The sequence below is a fragment of the Phyllostomus discolor genome, chromosome 3 (genome assembly GCF_004126475.2).
Source record: "Phyllostomus discolor isolate MPI-MPIP mPhyDis1 chromosome 3, mPhyDis1.pri.v3, whole genome shotgun sequence".
Taxonomy (NCBI): domain Eukaryota; kingdom Metazoa; phylum Chordata; class Mammalia; order Chiroptera; family Phyllostomidae; genus Phyllostomus; species Phyllostomus discolor.
In genome coordinates, this window is record NC_040905.2 from 4886435 (window position 1) to 4909684 (window position 23250).

Consider the following 23250-nt stretch of genomic DNA (forward strand, 5'->3'; position numbering starts at 1 on the left):
TAATGTATTCACATCCTCTCTGCCCTTCCTGGAGAACCCACAGTTGGTTGTCACCCGGAGTAAAGATGCAGGAATGTGATTCTGTTTCTCTTTGTAAAAGTCCTTCTTCTATTTTATGAAATCACGGCGTATAGCGCATAATGTCAGTGAGTACTGACATTGGTGGTGTTCTTGACTTTAAAAAAAAAAACCCCGTTTGTCAGCGTTGACTGTGTCCGTCTGTCCGCAGATTTTCCACATGACGTACGACCTGGCCAGTGCCGTGGTGCGGATTTTCAACCTCATCGGCATGATGCTGCTGCTCTGCCACTGGGACGGCTGCCTGCAGTTCCTGGTGCCGCTGCTGCAGGACTTCCCGCCCGACTGCTGGGTGTCGCTCAACCAGATGGTGGTAGGTCCCGCGCGCGCGGCCCGCACTCTGCGCGTCCACGGTTTCCTGAACAGTCCCCGGGGGTCGCGGGGTTCCCCTGAGAGGGACCTAATTCTCCTCCGCAGACGTTTAGAGGCAACTTCCTTTTGCTTCCATCGTTGTCAAGCCAGATGTTGTGTTTCTTTGGTACAACAGAATTTTGTTTACATGAAACGTTCCTGGGGAGGTGTGTGTTACAAATCTATTTTCAGGCATCTCACTCCGTGCACATGGAGACATTTTATTTCAAAGGTACGCATACAAACGTGCACACGTACAATCATAGCACAACCTTCTTTTAGAATTGCTTACTCCTTAGAATAACTTATTTCTTTCCACTTGATTTTAGCATGTACCATGTTCAGGACATGCAGCGCTAAGCATAGTTAAACACGCAGAAACACGTGCCTCAGTAGGAAAGCAGAGGAGATGCGTGGGATGATATCTCAGAGAGTACCTCTTCCTAAGGAGAGCTTCATGGCCAGGGTGCCCTTTAGACTTTAGCATAAATAATATGTAAATATAAAAAGTCTGCGAGGTGTACATTTGACTTACAGGGTATATCCACAGTCACAGAAAGTGCAACACTCACGACAAAATTGAAATAGTGAATATTTAACATGTATACATGCAATACATGTATAACACACATGTGTTATATATTCTTTTATGTAAATTCTTGTTTTCTTCTGGCATTGCATTTTATTGCTTTATGTCTTTATGTTCAATTTACTGGAGTAACATTGGTTAATGATGTTATGTAAGTTTCGGGCGTACAATTTTATACTGTATCATTCATGGATTCAATTGTGTGCTCACCACCCAAGGTCTAGTCTCCTTGCATTACCTCATATTCGACCCCCTCTACCCTTTTACCCTACCCCGCCCCTTCTCCCCGGTAACCACCATTTCGTTGTCTGTGTTTATGAGCTTGGTTTCTTTGTGTTTTATATCCCACACATGAGTGAAGTCATATGGTTCTTGTCCTTTCCTATCTGACTTATTTTACTTCGAGTGGTGCTCTCTGCATCATTCATGTTGTCACAAATAGTAATATTTCATCTTTTGTGGCTGCGTAGTATTCCATCATCTATAGATCATCTATAGATCTATAGAAGATTTTATATATATATAAAATCTTCTTTACCTGACCAGTGAGTGGTCAAAGAGCACTTACATTTAACAACATGTTGTTTAACCATGCAGTAGAACAGCCTCCTCTTATGTATGGCATTTATGGCAGGTAAATTTTAAGAGAATGTCTCAAGAGTGTATCTTCAGCAGATATCCAATACCCTGTCATTTCCCATAATATTCTATTATTAATTTCTTGGCTTATTATTGTAGAAAAGGCATGAACATCTTAAGAATATGCATTTTTTTCTAATAATTTTAGCTCAGGCTTTGTATTGGAAGGAAAGTGGGGTTTACATGATTACACTTTAAGAAGTATGCTGTGTTTTTCTTTCTTTTTTCTTTTCTTGCCCACCTACTTCCCTCCTCCCCCTCCCTTTCTTCTTTCTTCCATCCCTCCCTTCGAGCCCTGACATTCTTCACCGGGTGCCTCCCTCATCTCGTCCACTGTGCTGACACGTCAGTGCTTCTCGAAGTGTCCCCTGGCCACTGATATCTGTCACTGCATTTGTTCATGTTTTCTCTTTAAAATTTCAGCCACGTGCATGTGCACACACACACACACACACTTATGTGTTGTTCATATTTGTCTGTATTCCCCACACTATCATGTAAGTTCCAGTGGGTCAAAGACCTTGTCTCGTGATTCTGTCCTTCGTCTCCAGCGCCTAGAACAGTGCCGGGCACAGTCAGTTCCGTGTACCGCCGCAGTCACTGCTGGGACTCTATTTGAGCAGTGTTCTGTATGGCAGGTTCCGGATCTTAAGAACAAAGCTCACTTGTCAGATCTGTGACGTCTCTTTGACTAGTGACCTGTCACTTTTATGTATCGACGAGTGTGCAAAATACAAAGACAGTATTAAAGTATTTGGAGGGAAGGAAAAAGCCACTGGTCTGCAGTGACTGAATGAATGGTATAGAAACAGTCACAGTACTGCCACAAGGTGATTTGTTCTCGACACCAACTACTATTTAAGACTTCAGGGGATTATTGTTATTTTACATTGTCCCTAGGTATCTTTCAGAAAATAGCAATTGTCTTTGTCAAAAAAGTATTTTGGGTATCCATAAAGTAATTATAATGTAGGGCAATCTACTTATTGCATCTACCAATAAGCATATTTAATGAAGAAAAATGTTAATGTTTCAGTCATTTTTCTTTAAGTGTCTTTGCGTGTGCTCATTTGTTTGTGTGTTTAATGTAACATCATTAACCTTTATTATGGCCTGGAAAATGTTTTTCCTGATTTTACAGTTTGCTTCTTGGGTCTTTTTACTCTTGGCTGCGGGTTTACTTCTGAAACTGGATTATTTTCTTTTTCATTTATTTAGCACTCTTTCTATGTTTAACATAGAGGATAAGAAACATGTAAGTCTGCGTTCAGTTATAAAGATAAAAAAATATGTGAAATTGTGACTATCAGTGATAAGAAGGAGACAAAAATCATAAAAAGGACATTTTTGTACCAATAGAGAATCTCAATGGTGTTATTTGCCTTGGAGGTACCATCGTCTACCCTGAAGCTATTGTGTTCTAGAAGACTTTCCATCACAACAAAACAGAGCAAAGTACATTTTCACACACAAAAGAGTCCTAAAGGAAAAGGGAGCACTCAGTGTGAGAAAGAAGCGCCCCACATTCATATAGCATGCTCGCTGCAGACAAGCCCCTGTGCCTTGAGATGTGCCGTCTCATTGGGTCCTTGCAACAACATAGATAGGTACACGCCAGCATCTCCCATGTCACAAGTTAAACTAATTATCCCCTGTTGCACGGCTAGTGTGGATTCTAGGGCCAAGATTAGCATGCTTAGCTACCTGACTCCATCATATCTGTTCCTAACCACATTAGATTATCTTGTGTTATATAGATTACAAAGAACAGTTATATAGGTTACAAAGAGGAGTTAAAAATAATGAGGAGGACTGAAAATGGAAGATGGAGGTTGGGTAGGATAGGGGAAAGTAATGGGGGAAATAGGGACAACTATAACTGAACAATAAAAGAATTTGAAAAAATAATAATAATGAAAGATGAAAGCTTTGGTCACGGCAGACCAGTTGCAGTAGACAGTCACTGGAAACTCAGCATTTGAGCTGGAGCCTGATTTGGGATGTAGGTGGAGAGAAGCAAATGCAACTTGGAAGGCAGAATTTGAGAAGCCAGATCAGGATGAATGCAGAAGGTGATACTAGTTATTTTTGATTATGGGATTAAAAATCATGCAATGTCCATTTCACATTGATACTAAATTATTTTTCACAAAGTTTAGCAAATTTTTTGTGCCTTCCTCTTTCATGTCTTGCATTTTAAATGATTTATATCCTTAAGTATTATTTTAAATCTTTCTTAACCATATTCATATTTATATCTATATTCTTATCTCTCTACATTTTTAGAAATTCTTCTTAACCACATTTGCACTTATATCTTTACTTCTATCCATATACAGTTTAAATCCTCTTTAACTATATTTACATTTATGTCTGCATTTTTGTCTATAAAAATATGTCATTAGCGAGTTACCCATGTATGTCCTGTGATGAGGAACTCAGAGTCCATATTGCAACTATACAATATCTTTAATGGGTTATTTGTTCAATATACTTATTCTTACATGAAGAGTTTGTAATCTGCATTCCATTCCATAGAAGTAGGTTCTGTTTCTCTCGGGCATTTCCTTATTAGTCTTTATCAATTCCTCACTAAGACAATTTTTTAAATGTCATTTTTTAAAAAAGTCAAACCAGTCATCATGGAGGTATGTGACTTGCTACTTGAACTGGGATTAATCTTGCCCTGCATTTGTAATATTTGCTTCTGGGTTATTCGGGAATTGTTTGAATGATGGAATGGTATCTGAATGAAAATATTGGATTAGTCAGATAATGAATGTCTAGTATAATTAATTTTGAAAATCTTGCCATTCCCAGGATATTTTGTGGCTACAGTTTAGGTAGAGCGCATGGAGATGGCGTTAGTTCACTGTTCAAGCAATTAGACGTACTGGTTTTGGGGTTAGATTACAAATACCATGACATATTTATTTTAAGAATCTAACTAAGAAAGGGAAACTATGACACATTGGAACTTGCATATGAATTTTGATGTAATTCAGAGCATGACCCTGCAGAATAAATGAAGAAGGATTTGTAGCTAAGTGATACATTCCCAGAGCCATGTTTCCGAGGCTGAAGTCTGCACGTGTACTCTCAGGGAGCCCACAGTTTTCTCCCGGTGACCTTGTGAAGCTGGGCAGTGGTTTGGAGGGCTTCCTGGTAAGCACATTGTGACTCTGGGGCCCGCCGAGTGCCCTAACTGGGGAGCCCACGTTGCTTTTGTAGTTGACGTGTGTTGTGTGATGAGGTGCTTTTTAAAATAATTCTGGCTTACGGGTCAATAAGTAAACAACCCATTTAGACCAAATGAAAGCTAAATGATACATTAAATGTAGTGCAACATTTTCACTGTAGTTGAAAGGAGAAATTGCTGGAGGACTTAATCACTCGTTACCTACGTAGTGCACGGTTGCACTGTGTTAAACTCCATGCTCCGCCCCATGATAACTAGTGTGATAACAGCACTGTAGTTACATTGTGTGCAACTATTTGGTTTCAACAAAACGTCATCACCCATCACAATAAATTCACACGAAGATATTTTTGTTATTATTTTGTTAGTATTTGCTTTGTAAATGTCTTTGTTTTAGCTTTACAAGACCTATAACAATAAGAAACATTTCTATTTAAGCCTACCAGTAGTCATGCATGATGTGTTATTTTGTTGTGATCTGAAGGAATCCACGCATTATTCCGTCCTGAGAGATTCCATTCTGGAGGGCAGGGAATATACCTTATATGTACCCACATGTCACACAGACCCTGTGCCAACCTTACATCTGTTGCTGATGACATAAATAAAATGGGAAGTTATCAATAGCATTTGAAAATTATGTATAAAGGAGTTATTATATTATACCTTTTAAATGTTATTCATTGCCTGGTTTTTGCTTTAGTATTTTGTACATCAAACTGTATCTTCAAAAACATGTAGTCACATGACCAACTCACAGGCACTATAACTTACACAAAATGCATAAAGTCCAAATAATTAGTGAGCTCCTAATGCTCTTCAGCTCTATGTAAATATCAGCACATTTCAGGAAAAAAGTAAGACGTGTAAACCATACCGTCTACCAAAATCAGAGAAAAGAATAGGTATGAAATGACTGCAAGGGTCCAATTAATCAAACCTGTGTAGAGAACATAGAGGATTTGACTGGAAGATCTAGGAACTACCCAGTTGTATCTTCATCCCAGTCATGTGGCAGGGCCACTTACTGATGACCAAACAGTGGCACTGTGCTCAGTTCCCAGCTCCCTTCCCGTGGACTGGGGCCCTGCGATGGTCATGGTCAAGGGCCTCTGAATGGCTGTGTTAGTTCACTCGTAGGTCTGCACAGTAAGAAGCTGGTCTGTGACCCTCCAGGCCCTCTCCAGACGCACCCGTTTTTATTTGTCACCCAGCACACAGCATAGCTTAATCCCTCCTAACTCGCCAAGACAGCAGAATAGAAAAGGGGAAAACTGGCAGCACTGATTAGATGCATGAATTCCAGAACTGCCTCTGCCGCGGAAACATGTATGATTTCAGGCACGTCACGTAGGTCCCCTGTACTTCAGCTCTGAAACGAGCGTGTGTTTTTATCCGTTCATTTAGGTGATCTCCCTGAGTACCAGTCCATGCCAGGCAGCCCTGAGAAGCGGTGAAGGACGAGGCAGAACCTCTCCCCCCTCAATGCTTCACGTTCTACCAGACTTTAGTTACACAGCTTCTTTCTCACTGCTGAAAACCAAGAGATTATCAAAACAAGACTCGGCTCCAAGGAGATTTATAAGTCCACAGAGCAGGGGATGACGTGCTGAAGCCATTTGTGTGGATTTGAATCGAGGCCCCCAAAATGTGTGCGCAGCCCCAGGGCTTTGGCACCAGGGGCCCCCCTTGGGCCTGCCACACCACGGCCCCTTGAAAATGCAGCTTTTCATGCAGCTCTTTTTTTTATATATAACTTCAGAGTTAGACTCTTTTTTTTAAAGACTTTATTTATTTATTTTTAGAGAGGGAAGGGGGAGAGAGAGAGAGAGAGAGAGAGAGAGAGGGAGAGAGAGAGAGAGAGAGAGAGGCATCAATGTGCGGTTGCTGGGGGTTATGGCCTGCAACCCAGGCATGTACCCTGGCTGGGAATCGAACCTGGGACACTTTGGTTCCCAGCCCATGCTCAATCCACTGAGCTATGCCAGCCAGGGCCTCATGCAGCTCTTTTAAAAATGTTCTCTCATTCAGCCCCCCTGACAGTGCTGCTTTTCTCGGACTCACACCGCAGCGTGCTGGGGGCAGCCTCGTGTGGACCGAGATCGAGGCTGTGAGTGGACGGTATAGACTAGAGAGGTTGGGGGACGTAGTGGGTGGACATTCATGTCAAGTGCTATCAGCTGGGTTGGGACCAGGGACCTGCAGCAAAGCGTGGGGACTGAGATGTGTCCGTCACCTCGGGATCAGTGACAGTACCAGTCACAGCACGTGTGCTGGGGGCCAGGGTAGAAAGAGCTGTTTGTCGGTATCTACTCCAAGTGAATGATTTAAAGAAAAAAATATATATATATCATTCATTTACAAGTTTCCATACATAAGGAGAACATTGAAGGCTAGGGTGATTAGATGATCTGTTGATATTCTAGCAAATGTCTGAAGACAAAATTAAAATTGGTTCACTTAGTGTTACAAAGTCCAATGCACTACTTAGATCATGATTGATTGAAAAAAAATATACCTGAGATTACATAACTAAGAAATGAAACTAAAATATCTTAATTGGAAGTATAGTTGTTCTCTCTTGAGGTCTAGCAGTGTACATTAGGTATGTAATTCTATAAATTAGAAACTGTGTTATCATATTCTTGATTTTTTTTCCTAAATAGAATGCATTGCCTTAACAGTCTTTTTTTAAAAGTCCTGACAAAAGGTAACTAATTTGCTGACAAGTCACTATGTAGCTTAAGTGAAAAAAAAAGTGCATCCATCGGTCCTGTGAGTTACAATACAAAGTAGGTCAGCAGCCTGCTGAGTGCTGCGATTCTCCTTGGTCACCCCGTTTCTGCCTAATGGGGAACCGGCCTGGCGACTCGCTCTCTCGGGCAGAAACACAACCTCATCGCAAAAGAAACAGCTCACATACCGTGTTCTTCCTTCTCAGACATGCACTCATTTATGGGAACAAACATATGGAAATATGTGCTAATCTGGTATTTTGTTTTCACATGAAATATGCATTACGGAAAAGCGTTGGCATGAATTAGACTTCCATATAAAGAGGGATACAGGATATTACTTAAATTACACGCTGGCTGTGACTACATTAAGTTGCCTTTCCAGTACCAAGACCAATACCTAAGTTCCAAACATGTTTGTTTTTATATAGGCTAGCTCTTAAATTTCAAGAATCAAATGGCTAGAAGAAGCACCACTCATGCCAACTAGCATAGGCAATTTATCAGGTAGGATCTTAAGAGTACATTCTAGAATCATCAGCTGTCTTCTCTTTGCTTTGAGGGTACAGAAATGGGTCCTGTGTGACCAACACCTAGAGACCCTTCTAGTGTTACCAGCGAGGTGCCTCGGAAACATGGCTCCTCCTAAGCAGAGTCAATAAACACCTTGCTGTCCCGTACAACCCGCTATCTCGTAGTCCGTGTGCAGTTATGAGCACAGCCAGCGGTGGGCTGTAATCACGTGTTTTAATCAGCTTGATAATGATGAAATATTACCTAAGAAAATTGGAGAATTCACCATACCTTTGTAAGGCATAAGAAGATCTAAGCAAGGAATGATAACGTATTCTCTGTATCCCAGGAGGATTTTCTAGGATATGTCATAAGGTCAACAAAAGGTTTCTCTAAATATATTCTAAAGATAAAAAATATTGGTTATCATATTTGCTCGTCATGTCCACCAGCGCCCCTGTGTTAGCCTTGGCCACTGCGAGCCAGCAAGGTGCTGCCCTAGTACCCCTGTGCCCGCAGGTTAGGGAAGGGCTCCTGGGGGAGACATCTTTCATTTCCATGGTAGTAAAATGAGGACAGAATTCAGTGGAATGATCTCAAGTGGCCATGAACTGTAGTTTTATCTTTTCGATGATTTAAAAACCATTATTGTGTTCTAAGTCTAGCTATGGATTCATAGTCATAAAAATGTATTGAGTTACCCTGGCCGGTATAGGTCAGTGGATTGAGCGCGGGCTGCGAACCAAAGTGTCGCAGGTTCGATTCCCAGTCAGGGCACATGCCTGGGTTGCAGGCCATGGCCCCCAGCAACCGCACATTGATGTTTCTCTCTCTCTCTCTTTCTCCCTCCCTTCCCTCTCTAAAAATAAATAAATAAACTCGTTTTAAAAAATTTTAAAACAATTTATTAGGTTAAATGAAATGATAGGGTGCTTGGAAAGTACCATTTCAGGCGGTAGCCATGACTAGCTTCCCACGGCCCCCAAACCGAAACTAAAGAATTCACCCTCCATTCAATGAGGATTACGTTCTGTCCACCAGTTTTGTATGTCTGCCCTCAACTAGGTCACCAATTCTTAAAGAAAAAGAAAAACAATAGACATTTGGCACAGGTCACTCATCAGTAAACATTAGGCAAATGAAAGTAAAGCTTTTATTAATCTTCAACATTTAAAGAAGTCATTCTCCTGAAGGTTACATTCGTTTTTATTTATCGATGTTATTATTTATAACATCTATAATTTTTACCTTGTTTTATGAGAAAATTAAAACTTTTTTAAATTGCCCCTTAGAAAAGTATGGAAAAGAAGTTCAAAAATGTATAGATTTTTAATACAAGGAAACATACAGATATAGAAACCTTATAAATAACAGAGCTCGATGATGTTTGTATATGAAAACTCATGAGAAGGCCCTGGTGTAACGTCTTCTGATGTATCTCTCTATCACTTCATGTGCATCCTAAGGCCTTCTGTGAACAGGCTCATTACCAGAGTGGCTTAGTGTTCTACAGGAAGGAAGTCACCCACAAATTGAAAGGGGAACAAAAAGATGGATAAACACATTATTTTGTAGGAAAATGAAAGGAAAGAGAGAAGAGAAAGCCAAGTTGCTAATCCACTCAGGGCAGGTTTCCTTTCCTCCTGGGCCACAGAGTTTCTGCCCAAAGCCATTCGGTAACAAGAGGTGCCTAATTATCTCTTTGACATGTAAATGTTCATTGTTGTTTGCTTTTCTCCCTGAAATGATGCCTTTGCACTAATTTAGATCCATTTACAAATTCATTGGTATGTTAGATAAATTGAGAACATTGTGACATATCAACAATTAACCTGGTTTTCAATCATCACTTTTCTCAAAGAACTCCCTGGATTATTTAACAGAGTATTTAAGTATTAAGAAAGCATGAAAAGTATCCCTAAATATCGTATAAACCTATGAAGAGTGTGCCAGAAAGAATGGAACTATGCCCTATAGAACAAAAGAGATTTCATTATTTTTACACATAATCTCTTCGGTGGTAAACACAGGAAACAGAGGCCCCCACTCTGCCGTGTGCTTTTCTTTGCAGTAAATCTTCCACTGGGCAGCGGAATTTGCTTCATCACACTGTGTCACGCGTTAGAGCAGATCACTGACAAGTACTTTGAGAAACTTAGACAGATGTGGCTCCTCTTCAATATACCGTTAATATCTTGTCTTATAAATATGCATTCTATCTTGCCCTGGCTGGTATAGCTCAGTGGACTGAGCGCGGGCTGTAAACCAAAGTGTTGCAGGTTCGATTCCCAGTCAGGGTACATGTGTGGGTTGCAGGCCATGACCCCCAGCAACCGCACATTGATGTCTCTCTCTCTCTCTCTATCTCCCTCCCTCCCCTCTCTAAAAATAAATAAATAATAAAATCTTTTAAAAAATATGTATTCTCTTTATTACTAGTAAAAAGAAAAAGTTTTAAATTCTAACAAAAATATTATTCTAGGTTAAATTAATCCTTTGCAAGTTTCCACTTGGAGCACCATATGAGAAAAAGATAGGCTTACTGTTTAATTGGAAGGAAGGAAGAAGTTGCATAGTTCACAATTGACTTCAGCAAAAATAACGTCAGCCCTGATATAATTGTGATGCATCTGCTTGCAAAATTGCTGATCATTTTTATCGCAATCAGCCGATGGAAAATTGAACCTGCAGCCTCCTAAAAATGCTTATGCCTTTATTTAGAAATAAAAGAGATAATGAATAAGTTCATTCATTCTCTCTATGAATCTTAATCGGTGAAATTACATTTTTTAGAGGATGCAGAGCAAACCTTAGTGAGCAGGGTGTTAAAGCTATGTGAAATAAACAACCAATTAACCAAATATCTGTAACCCATATCATTAATATTAATAAAATATAACTATTCAAAGCCTTAAATAGTTTTTTTTACTTAGTTTCCCATAGCTTGGTGCAGAAGAGTTCAATGGCAAGAGAAATGGGGGAAATAGCTGAGATTTATTTTAAAAATAATTCTACTACAGAATTAATGCAGGTTTAGCCACTCCAGTGGCCTGGGCTATGCTTCTTTGTCACATACAACAGTTGACTATACAGTGGGGGATCCAAAAAGTCTTGAGTATCAAATAGTTATTTAATATAGTTTATAATATTCCATTTACCCTAACAGGAAAGGAAAATCTTTCACCAACTTTTGAAACCAAAAAAAAAAATTCTCTATTATTTTCAGGGTCAACTAAGTTCATAAGAATAATCAGAAAACTTTGTTCTCTAAAAATACTATTTATAAGTTTGACTGCACATAGAAAATTCTTTCAGAAGCATAGAAACAACTTGAGACTATCAAGTGCAATTAGCTTTTGAAAAATTAATTCTAAAAAAGGAGGGTAAGTTGATCCAAGGGTATCACCCAAACCTTGTCTGACCTAAGCAAACCGATTTCTAGATGAATAGCCAAGTGCAATACCTCCAGGAGCAGCCTGGTGACACAGACCTGCACGCTAGAGCGAGTGCAGCACCAAAAGCAGCCGGGGAACCAGGGACAGGGCTGCTCCCGAAATTCAGCTGATAATGGTGTGGAAATGAATGCCCAGTGATGCCCGGGCATCACGCAGACCCTTAGTGTCCAACCTCTGAGATCAATCCAAGTTCGTGCATAGGGTCGAAGCCAGGGAGAAAGGCTTTGTCACTGCCAGTTCTGGTCTCTCCCTGCAGACTCCGGCTCGCACAGAATTCCTCCTTCCTCCCCCACGTCCAAAGCAGGAAACCCAGTTAGTTGACGACAGACACCCGGGAAAAACGAGAGGAAGGGAACTTGCGCACAGTAGTGGCTCAGTCTGGACTTGTTTACCGCTTCTATCAGTTTGGATTGCTTTTACATTAATTTAACTGGCTTGACAATTTGTCTGAATGATATGATGCATTATCAAACAGCTATGATTTGAAGGAGCTGGCCCAGGAAACATACATAAGTAAACACTTTAAAGACATGCCAGTTGCCCTGGCCGGGCAGCTCCGGGGGCTGGAGCTTGGTTCCAGTTCCCCAAGGCTGCAGCTGCCATCCCCGGGCAGGGCACGGGCGAGAACCCATCAGTGTGCGTGTCCATAAGTGGAACAGCAAATCGGTGCTGTCTCCCTCTCTTCCTCCCTCTCTCTCTCTCTCTCTCTCTCTCTCTCTCAAGTCAATAAACAAAAAGACAAGACCGTTTTAGGATTCGGCATTGATTGGGAGAATTCTTGGTCATGGCAAGGGAAAAAATAATGCATTTGCAGTTACGAAAAACTACAAATTCACCGTGCAGAGTTGGTTGAAAAGGGTTTTCTCAACATTGAAGGCAGTGCCTTCCTCACTTCTCCTGCTGCCAACTACTGAGAAATACCTGGTGAGCAATCCGGTAATGAATAGATCAAGGTCTGGAACTTCCCTGCAGCTACAGCCATAGCACCATGACTCAGGGGGCCTGCAGTTCAAGCTTTAGATTCTAAATATTCCAGGTAAAGAAGAGCTTCATGAATTACTGGGTATGTGCCCTGACTGGTGTGGCTCACTTGGGTGGGTGTCATCCTGCAAAGTGAAAGGTCGCTGGTTTGATTCCCGGTCAGGGCACAGGCCTGGGTTGCGGGTTCAGTCCTCGGTTGGGGTGCATGCCAATGGCAGCAGACTGATGTGCCTCTCACTTTGATGTTTCTCATCCTCTCTTTCTCCCACCCATCCCCTCCCCCTAAAGATAAATAAGGTTATTGGTTATGTAACATCACCCTTAGGTTAGTGATAAAATCAAAAATAGGTCTAGTGTCTTAGAAATGTATCATAAGAGAGATTTCTTCAGTTGCGTGTAGTGCTCAGGCTGGACTGAAAAAGACTTGGGGGTGTATTGCATGTGCCATCAGGTATAACACCCCTCGCCCCATACCCCAGGATTAATTTGCATCCACTTACTTGCATTTACTTAGGATGCACTAGTAGCATTGACGTAGCATCTAGCTACCTACCTACCTACCCACCCATTTATTTTTTTTACTTATTTTGAAGATTGTATTTATTTATTTCACATCCATGTGAATAGCAACATCAATCAGTTGCCTCTCTTACGTACCCCGATCAGAGACCAAACCCACAGCCCAGGCAGGTGCCCAGATGGGGAATAGAACTGGAGACTTTTTACTTTGTGTGATGATGCCCAACCAACTTAGCCACACTGGTCAGGTCTATTTATTTATTTTTTGAGTGACTATTTTTATACCTGCTTATGTTGTGGGAAAATAGGCTGATAAGAAAACAATGTCTTGCCCTCATGGCACTCTCCTTGTCTCAGAAAAAAAAATGGAAACGAAACAGCATAAAGAGCCATAAAAGATTACTTCGCACAGCACAAATCCTATTCATAAATCTAAAGCACGAGAACAGAATACAGTGACCTGGGTCAAGCAGACCCACTTAAGACAGAATGCTTTTCAGATGCCATCCCTGAAAAGATGGCGCTGGAGCCGAGAATGCGAAGAAACGAAGGCGTGTGTTACACAGGTATTTGGAAGGCCAGGAGGAGTCCGGGAGGAAGGAACAACCTGTGGGAAGGTGACTGGTGTGGCCAGAGCAGAGGGATGGAGGAGAGCCCAGATGGTGTCGGGGAGACCCCCAAGGGCCAGCCAAGTCACAGAGGGTCTTGTAGACCATGTGAAGAGTCGGGGGTTTACGCTCTGTGAAACAGATTGCTCAGTGAGCCCCAGCGCTCTGAGCCGAGAGCCCCTTCCAGGACAGGAGAACCCAGAGGAGGGAATCCTGGTGTCTCATCGACAGGGGAAGCTGCAGTGCCAGGCTCTGAGATGCAATGTGGGAGGAAATGCCCAAGGGAGTCAGCAACGAGCCAGTGGATGGGGCGGCAGCAGGGTCCAGAGCAGTGCGGAGCTGGCCTATGTGTGATCAGAGCCGAACGGGTGGGCACACCACCACCCAGCAGCGCGGTGAGCTCCACCGGAGCCAGTGAGCTCTGGCAGTGGGGCAGCAGCCCCTCCCCCTGGGAGGGCCAGAGAGTGCCAGGGGCTGCGTGATAAGTCAGACTGATTGGAAAACACAGGACACATTTCCCTAGCATTGCGGGTGGCAGAGGGGCTTGAGTGTCTCTGACCCCTAAGACCTTAAATTAGATACAAATATTAAGCAGACCTCATGTTACTCTAAGGCAAAATAATTTAAGTGGATTCATTATTTCATTATGCTAGGCCGTCAACAAACACTTATTGATGGTCTGCTCTGTACCAGGCACCGTTGTAAGTACCATTACCCTGCCCTGGGAGCCCTGCATTGTAATTGAACTTGGTACTGTAAAAGGAATAATGGCATCTTAGCCTGATTTCCTCGAGTATCATGTTGAGTGAAGAGAAACCGAAACAAATGTTTGATGTCTGGCAGTCTCACACCGTTGATGATGTTGGAGCTCTTTGATTTATGTTTCTTTCATCATTATTTGAGAGTTTCAACATTTATTCCAAACTGAAGCTGATTTCATCTTTATTATATTTTTTCCATTACCAGTTAGTCCCCTTATACCCCCTTCCCCCAGCAGGCATCACACTGTTGTCCATGTCCATGAGTCCTCTTTCCGTTTTCCTCAATCCCTCCGCCCCCTGACCTCCCTGCCCCTGACCACCAGCTGTCTTCCACTCTCCAGCTATGAGTCTGTCTCAACAAGTTTGCTTGTTGGATCCGTCTGTTCATTAGATTCCACATATGAGTGAAATCCTATGGTATTTGTCTTTCTCAGACTGGCTTATAGCTGCTTCTTCATCATAATCTATGTCATGATATCAAATGTTAGTCTTTGATTTTCCTTTTTACCTTCCTTTTAATCTCCTTCGATGCCCTTACTTCCAGGAAGTCCTGCGAGAGCACTCCGTGTACTTGCATTGTTACCCAATGAGCACATCAGAAATCCATTCTAAAATGCTGCTGCAATCATAATAATCATGCCCTGTGGCTTTCCTGTGCTCCTCCTTTAACTGGAGAGGACCTTCCGCGCCCTGTGAGCCGTGTTCTGTGCCTCGCTGTGCTTGCTCGGGGACGCGGGGTGCCGGGGACACACAAAACAGAACTCTGCGTTTAAAGGGAGGTTTCAGGTTGACTCGTTTGCTTCTAAAAAGATAAGAGATAGCATTTACAATATTTCCTACTTTAACTTGCTATCATCTTTTTCTTTTGATAGAAGAGAAAACTTACCAAAAATATTACATCGCTGTATGAAATTGGAAGGCTTAGGCATCATCATCATCATTTAGGCCATTACATTTCCATGGAAATGACATCCTTTTCTTATCTGAAATTTGATTTCATCAAATGTGCACTGTCGTCGCTCTGATATGTATATGGAATTGTATTAGAGAGAGAGAGAGATTTCTTGGAGTATTATAATTCAGTTTCAGGAAAAATGTTACACTCGGGCCTCCTTTTCGTGTTTGCCTCCTCCCTCCGTCACCTGCCACTTTTCAGAAGAGGCCACACTGCACTTAACTGACAGGGAGAATACTTCACAGTGACCTTGCAGGAACACTTTAATGGACTGCTGGTATCTGACTACGTAAAAGAATCAATATACTAAATGGGGATAGTGCTTTATTGAAAGTGTAATGAATGAGGTAAGAATGCCCCTGGATTATCAGCTGGAACATGTCCTGTAGTTCTGCGGGAGAGTGACAAGTTTTCTGACAAAGGGAATGTGGTCGTGGAAGCTGAGGCATGTTCAGAACATCGCGGAGTTCATGCGACAGCTGTTACGTCAGGCATTGGATAGCTGCGTGTCATCACTTTCACGTAATGCGCCTTCTTCCCACGGCTAGGACTGGAAGAATCTCATCAGTCACCAGCGTACACCAAATTAAAGGGAGCATTCTTCTGCCGACTTGGTCCTTTATATCACGTCACAATTGTGTCTACTGTATCTTAGGATCCCCTACATGCACATGGTCTCATTTCATCTTCACCAACTCAGGGTGCGCATGGCTAACCCCAATTTTACAGTGAGGAAGCTGGAGGTCTGAACCGTCAATCTCTCCCCTGTAAATTGTTCAGCTGAGGTTTAACCCAGGTGTGCCCACTTCCAAGCCTCCACGGCTCTTTACAGGCTTACCTCCTTTGTCTCAACGTCTGGGACTCCATCAATTATTTAGTGTGTGAGTCATCTTCGGCTGCTGTGAAAGGTACCACGGGTTGGGTGGCTTAAACAACAGATATTTATTTCTCACAGAAGGCTGGGAAGTCCAAGATCAGGTGTCACATTACAGAAATAAACAATTCATAAGATTTACGTTATACACCATTTCCGAATAGCGTGATGAAATCTTGTGCTGTCCTGCCTTGCCCTGCCCAGGATGTGATTGGTCCAGCTCATCCAACTGTATACATTACCTACCAGTTAGTCACTTAGTAGCTGTCTTAGTTGTCGTACCCAATGTTCTGGTATCACACTCCTTGTGGTCAGGTAACCCTTATTTTACTTAACAATGGCACGTTCACCTAACTCTTACTGCAGTATATTATTATAACTGTTCAGCTTTATTGTTCGTTACTGTCGTTAATCTCTTCCTGTGCCTAACTGATAAATTCAGCTTTATCATAGGTATGTTTGTCTAGGAGAAAGCATAGGCTGTATAGGGTTTGGTACTATCTTTGGGTTCCAGCATCCGAAGAGGGTCTTGGAATACTCTACTACCGATAGCAGGGACTCTGTATTGTATGAAGATAAAATTTCCTTATTTTTCTCTTCAAAGTTCAAAAACTCAACGATGCGCACTCCGTTGGGTTGTAGTAAGATTTATAAACACGGCCTGTAAATGAGCACATCTGGCATATGGCCAGCACTCAAAAATATTAGCCATTGGCAATGCGGTCCTCCGGTGCCAAAATGTAGCAAACTGTCTGTATTAAGTCCATCTGTGCTTTTTTCATCATCGCTCAGTCTCTGGCCAAATATCGCTCATCCTACACCTCTGCATACCGATGATTCTCTCGTTTACTTTGTTCTCTGGAGCACGTCAACCCCCCGCCCCTACTTATATATACTTGAACTTCTGTTTTCTGTTGTTTTGATTTCTTTGGTTTCATTTTCCCTCTGGATTCCTTCTGACTAAGTTTGTTGACTGTGCAAAGAATAATAGTCTTGGTTTCGCCTCAAACGGCTGCCCGGGGATGTTCCTCCCAGAGTCGCATTAGCCTTTTGCGTTGACACAGTGCTGGGGTACACAGGGTGGACTCCAAGTGGCTCTCCAGGGATGTTACCAATCGACCATAAACTTGTACACCTTTAGAAAAATAAAGGTGGCACCACTTTCTCCATAAGTCATTACTCTGTGTCACGAGGCTCAAATATTACCTCTATAAATCTCTCATAAGCAACTTAAAATGTGTTTTTCATTCTCTCCAGAGAGGTGGAAAGGCCTCTGTGAATTGTAACTTGATGCCCACTCTTGCATGAACCCTGCTGAATACACCGTATAGGAAATGAGGAGGTCACCTCCGGGTCTCTGTGACATGGGGACACGGCTCCAACGTGATTTAGCTAACACACCACGCCTGGGTTAACCCTCCCCCACCAATCCCATTGGGTAGGAGTGAGGGGAAACCAACAGTTTTTACAGTTTTCCTCTGTGGGATATTTTTTGTATTTGAATTCAGTTAGTTGAGCACCTACAATACACCAGAAGCATGGCTGGTCTTGCACGCGTGATGAAGAAAGAAAATACACGTGTTTTCCATCTTAGCTTCACATCAAGTAAGGAAACCAAACAGTTTGAAAAGTGTAGCTTCCTGAACCTTTTAACCTTCAGCAGAGCACCTAAAAATTGCACCCGTGACCAGGCTGGTCACCGAAGGGGAAGTAGGGAGAGGAAGGCGAGCAGGGGGCCGTGTGCCTCCGCGCCTGGAGACAGGACGTGGACTAACGCCTGTCTCTTCGCTGGAGCCCAGGTCAGCAAGTTGTTGTGCGTGAGTGACGTCTCTGAGGATGTCATGGTGACCTGTGCTTTTTTCAGTGAAAACGTCCTTTGCCATGAAACAGAGAATTCGGGAAATACTGGAGTTCTGTTCTACTGTAACTCATTTCATTGTGCAGGGATTTATAAGAAACAAGACATACTGGGTGATTTTTGTGTGTGCTTGTTTTTGTTTCCAGCTAGAGGTTAAAAAATATGCTTTGCATTGGTAATTGGCCCGATTCTTACTCACGTCGCTGCCTGCTCCCTCGTCTTCTTCCTACAACCTCTCTTGGGTGCCACGGTCAACTCCGCCCCCCCCTCCCCCGCCGCAGCTTCCCGCTGCCCCCCTTCCCGATCGGCCACATCCCTACGTTCCTTGGGGCTCTCAGCTCCGCTCTTGCTGTCGAGTGCCCACAGCTACTGCCTTCATAAAGGCAATAAGGCGTGAACGTAATAATGCATGAAAGACATTAAGTCATTACAAATTATGCACAAATGTTTAGGCGAAAAGTGTGTAATTGCCTTTATTAGTAGTAAATCAAAAAATTAATTAATTAATAATTAAAATGGAATACAAATCAGCTGTTCACCACTTGTTCTACAGAGTTTACTAAAATAATATATTTTTTATAGTTTTGTAAGGAGTACATGGTAAATTAGAGTGACGTGACTATGTTTTTTAAATGAATGTTTTTCCATTGCCTCAAGTTAGCTCGAAAATGACTGAAAAGTTGACAGTCTGACAAGAAGGACAAGCAATGACCTCTATGACTCTTGACAAGAATAATCAAAATCTTAAGCAAGAGAAAATCTGAAACTTCCTAGCAGGGACAGCAGAAATGAACCGGCAGCAGGATGGAACAAACGAAAAGCATTTCTATAATCAAACTTTACAATGATTCTCCATTTTTACACAGTGAGAATATGTCGTTTTCTGGTTGTTTTAAGTATCCTTCAGTTGTGTTTCTACTGTGTTCAAGGAACTTTGCATTTCGTACGTGTCTCCTTTTCCCCCCATTTTGGTGACGGACGATACAGGCTCACAGAGATTAACCGGCCTCCCCTGTGTAAAACCGCTAGTGAGAAGCCCGGTGAGAATTGTACTTAAGAACCATCTCACTCCAAAACCTGTGCTCTTTCCACCATAATTTAGACTTCACAGGACTAAAAACATAATGTTCTCCTTCAGATAATGCCCAGAAATTTTGAAAATGGAAAATGGTCAAGTACTGCCTTTATACAGTCTTAGAAAAGTCGGGTTTGTTCCCAGAGCCAAGGGTTTGTGGAGCAAGAACATGAAATAATGCTTTGTACTTTAAATGACTTAGAAACCGTGATATCACATATTGTACCATAATTTCAACCAGGAAGTTTCCTGATGGTAACAAATCAAAATTATTATGGCCTAATTCTTAAATTGATAGCATTTTCCTAGTTTTTATATCAAACTTCCAGATGACCTCCTTTCTTTACAAGCATTTTATGCTTTGTTTTCATTATAAAGGTTTAAAAAATAACTTGTAGTCAATATGCACACATAAAAATAAAAGCAAATTTAGTGGAACCATACATTTGATATACAGATCCATATCTTAGAAATATCTAATAGTTGAATAAATGCAATGCGAAGACAATACATTTTGTTCATAAATGACGTCATTGAAATGAGTAACTTGGTCAGATCTAACAAAACACCTGGTGTTTGCACGCTAATTTGCAGGAGAAAGTAGGACTATCGAAAATCAAAGGCTGAATACATTTGAGAGAACACATAAATATTCAGATGTCTCAGAAGGAGGCAAAAGGACTTCTCTTAGCTGAGCAGTTATAAGCTTAAATGTTAACCATGAACACAGAAAACTGTGGAAGGTATCATCATCATCATCATCATCATCATCATCATCATCATCCAAACTAAAAGCTGGGAGACCACTGGCTGCAACCATTTTTTGAAGGTGTGACAGCGAATGGCATTCTGGGGACAGCCAATAGGTGTATGTGGGTTGGCTGGTTTGACATTTACGGGCAGCTAAAATGTGATGTATTCAGCTCCTGGTATCTCGGAAACAAGCAGCTGTAAACTTGGGAAGAAAACATGTTAAGAGAAGCAGAGCTAAGCAGTGTGAGCCCGGCTCCTACAGGTGGAGTCGACCGTGGGAGCACTGGTGCGCCACGCAGCGGAGCCCTGCCCCGTCACAAGCACAGCAAGGGGGCTTGTCTGTGCCTTGCGTGTTACAGACAGCAGTGCAGCGTGAGTTCCACCACAGTTTGAAATGGTGAGTGCGTGAAGCACCATTCCCATTATATATGATAATAATGCCTGTAGGCGTGTAGTGTGAATTATACACATATAATATGAAGCACAACAAGATGACTTACTTGAATGGGACTTTCCTAGTACAGGCAGGCATCAAAACGAAGTTCTGTAGGTTTATGAATTCAGATTATATGTTCCTTTTATCTGCATTCTAGTTTAAAATTGTTCCTTCTCCTTTAGTTTTCCAGGTGACTGAACCCGAAATACAAGGTTTTTTTTTTCTTTCTGTAGTTACAAACATAACCACGAGAAGCTTTCCCAGAGTTCACAGGGCGAGCAGATCTAAGCACTTCTGAATGCTCCTCACGGGGCCGATGCTGTTTTAATTCCTGTCCCCATGAAGAGAAGGGAGGGCTTGCTGTGGCGGATCACTGGCATTAGCTCCACAGTGCGTTTGGTTGTGAGGTTCCAAACAAATGATCCTTAAAAGAGACAGAGCAAACAGGCACCCAGCAGTCCAGGATACACATGAGTGCTGCCATGTAAGAGTTACATCCACAGGATCCAGCACACGTTGTCTACACGTGTTCTTCCGATTCGAACAGTTATGCAGCGTTCACTACTACAGGGAGAGGTGACAATGTTAGATACGGAGAAGGGAGGAAAGCATCTTGCTGTTCCAGGCTCAGGAGTAAACACGCAGTCTCTGTTTTCTTACTGCCGCAGAATCACAGGAGTGCTCTTCATCACTCGTGTGTGCTTCTAGATCTGCATTTCTAAATTTCTAAATTCTCTGTGCTTTGTGTGTCTCTACTGCCATTCCCAAGCATCCATCTGTTTTAAATCATCATTATTTCATATTTAAATTACAGTGAAAATCTCCTAGTTAATTGGCCGTTCTCCCCTCTCTCCTGACATACTCCATATCTCACTCTCCTTTCGGTGGAGTCCCTTAATCAGTCTACAAATCAATCAGGAACAATCAGTCACAGTGCCTTTCCTTTTTTATTAACTTTATTGGGGTGACATGGGTTAGCAGGATCACGTGGAATAAGACAAGGATGCCCATTGTCACTACCCTCAGTCACCATCGTTCTGGGAGTCCCAGCCAGCACAGTCACACGTCAGCCTTCTGGTCCAGGAGCCACAATGATTCGAATGCATTTCAAACCGTAAGCATGGAATTCACTCAAAGCTCTTCCCCAAACGTCTTGAACGTGTCATCATCTCTCACGACTTCGTTACTGAGCCTTTTACCCGGTTAGTTGTCCCCTTGTTCCCACTTCCATGCAATTAGTCTCTGAATCTTCATTCTCCTTCTTCTCTCCTTCCATTGCTGCCATCTTCAGAGAAAACATCCTTTGCCACGTCTCTGCTGAAACTGCTAAATCACGCTGTGGTACACACAATATTACTTGCCATCTTGATAAAATCACTCATAGGCTGCTAGGAATTCACCTAGAGTTTCATGCACCTCTGTAATTTAGCTTCAAGAATTGAATGCGTGATTTTGAATTGATTAAATGATCTCATAGTATTTGTTAGTATTAAATAAAGTGCCACCCATGGAGTTAATTAGTACTATGTGCATATACATCGTACAAGCACTTCACGGTGGGATGCACATGTCAAAAGGTGCAAGCTGTTCATTGTATCTCATACTATCCCTGCAAGGAGGGGCAAGTGTAAAGGTTTGTCAAGAAAATCACAAACCACCAGCCACTTGTTGGTTATTGCTCGGGTTGTACTAGGCGTTATATGCTAGTAATTATAATAAGACCTCAATCACTGATTTCATTATGTTCACATTCCAAATGCCCAAACTATGGACTCTTAGTAAGAATTATAAGTGACTCCTTGATTGAAAAGATATGTTATCATTACTGACGATACAGATTCTCTAGTATGTAAGCCATATGTATATAGTATGTAGTGTGTATATATATACATAAATACATATGTGCTTGTACATGCAGTATGAGAGAAATGAGGGTTTTCCAGAATAAATAGTAGCAACAGACATTTTCTTCTTTTATGTATTAAGTCTAAATAAATGTATTTATTAAGAAAGGTATAAAATGCTGAAGTTGCCCATCTGTATTTTAGATAAATGTTCAACATTATCAGCAACAAACCAAGTGCAATATGTATACTGGGGTTACATTAAGGGTTATTAAAGAAAATATCCTCCAGTGCAGTTTGGGGAATAGTTTACCAATATTTATAAATTAATAGTAACATTCTGTGCCATGTTAGTACTGAAAGTAATATTTTTTCCAAAATTTTTGGAACATTTTGGCAAATTTGTTTATAAAAAGGGTGTTTTTCTTCTTTTAGGTAACCTTACTCAGCAGATAAATATCAATTTTCTAATTTTTACAAAAGTTAGTACTTGGTTTCTTGGTGCATTTTTAAAAACAAAGCAATTAATACATAGAGTTAATTCCTAATAACAATTTTAATGTGTTTTTTTGTCATTTTAAAGTACTTTTTGTGAGCAGTGAACTCGGCAAGGTCAGGGAAAGTAAGTATGTGATGGATAGACTTCGTTCTTCCTCTCAGAGAACCTGAGCTGGGAAGACAGGAGGGAAATAGAAATATGCAATTTAAAGAAAGTCCCAGGAGACTGTTGGGGCTATTTTGGAGTTCGGGTATCAGAGAGTCTTTACCGAACGCGGGTCATGTGCTAACCCCTCGGGTAAACGCTGCCGGGCGGTGGTGAGCGAGGGAGCCCGGAGCGGAAACAGATGCGGATGTGGCAGCAAGTGAACTGCTTTACAAGTGCACACTGTTGTAGCAGTTCCAAGGGAGTCATGTCAAGGAAGAGGCAAAAATTAAGCTGAATTTTGAAAGACGGGTAGAAGACCTGAAATTGGCGGAAAGCAAGGAGAACCTTCCAGACGTGCAGCGTGTAGTAAACAGAACCCTT

General features: G+C 41.8%; 1 protein-coding gene across 1 annotated transcript in view; it reads left to right on the forward strand.

Annotated features, from left to right (window-relative positions):
* HCN1 (hyperpolarization activated cyclic nucleotide gated potassium channel 1) overlaps positions 1 to 23250 on the forward strand; it is a 313939-nt gene that overhangs the window by 181430 nt on the left and 109259 nt on the right. The window contains 1 exon segment of the mRNA XM_028521854.2: positions 230 to 391. Coding sequence (XP_028377655.1) covers positions 230 to 391 — 162 coding nt within the window.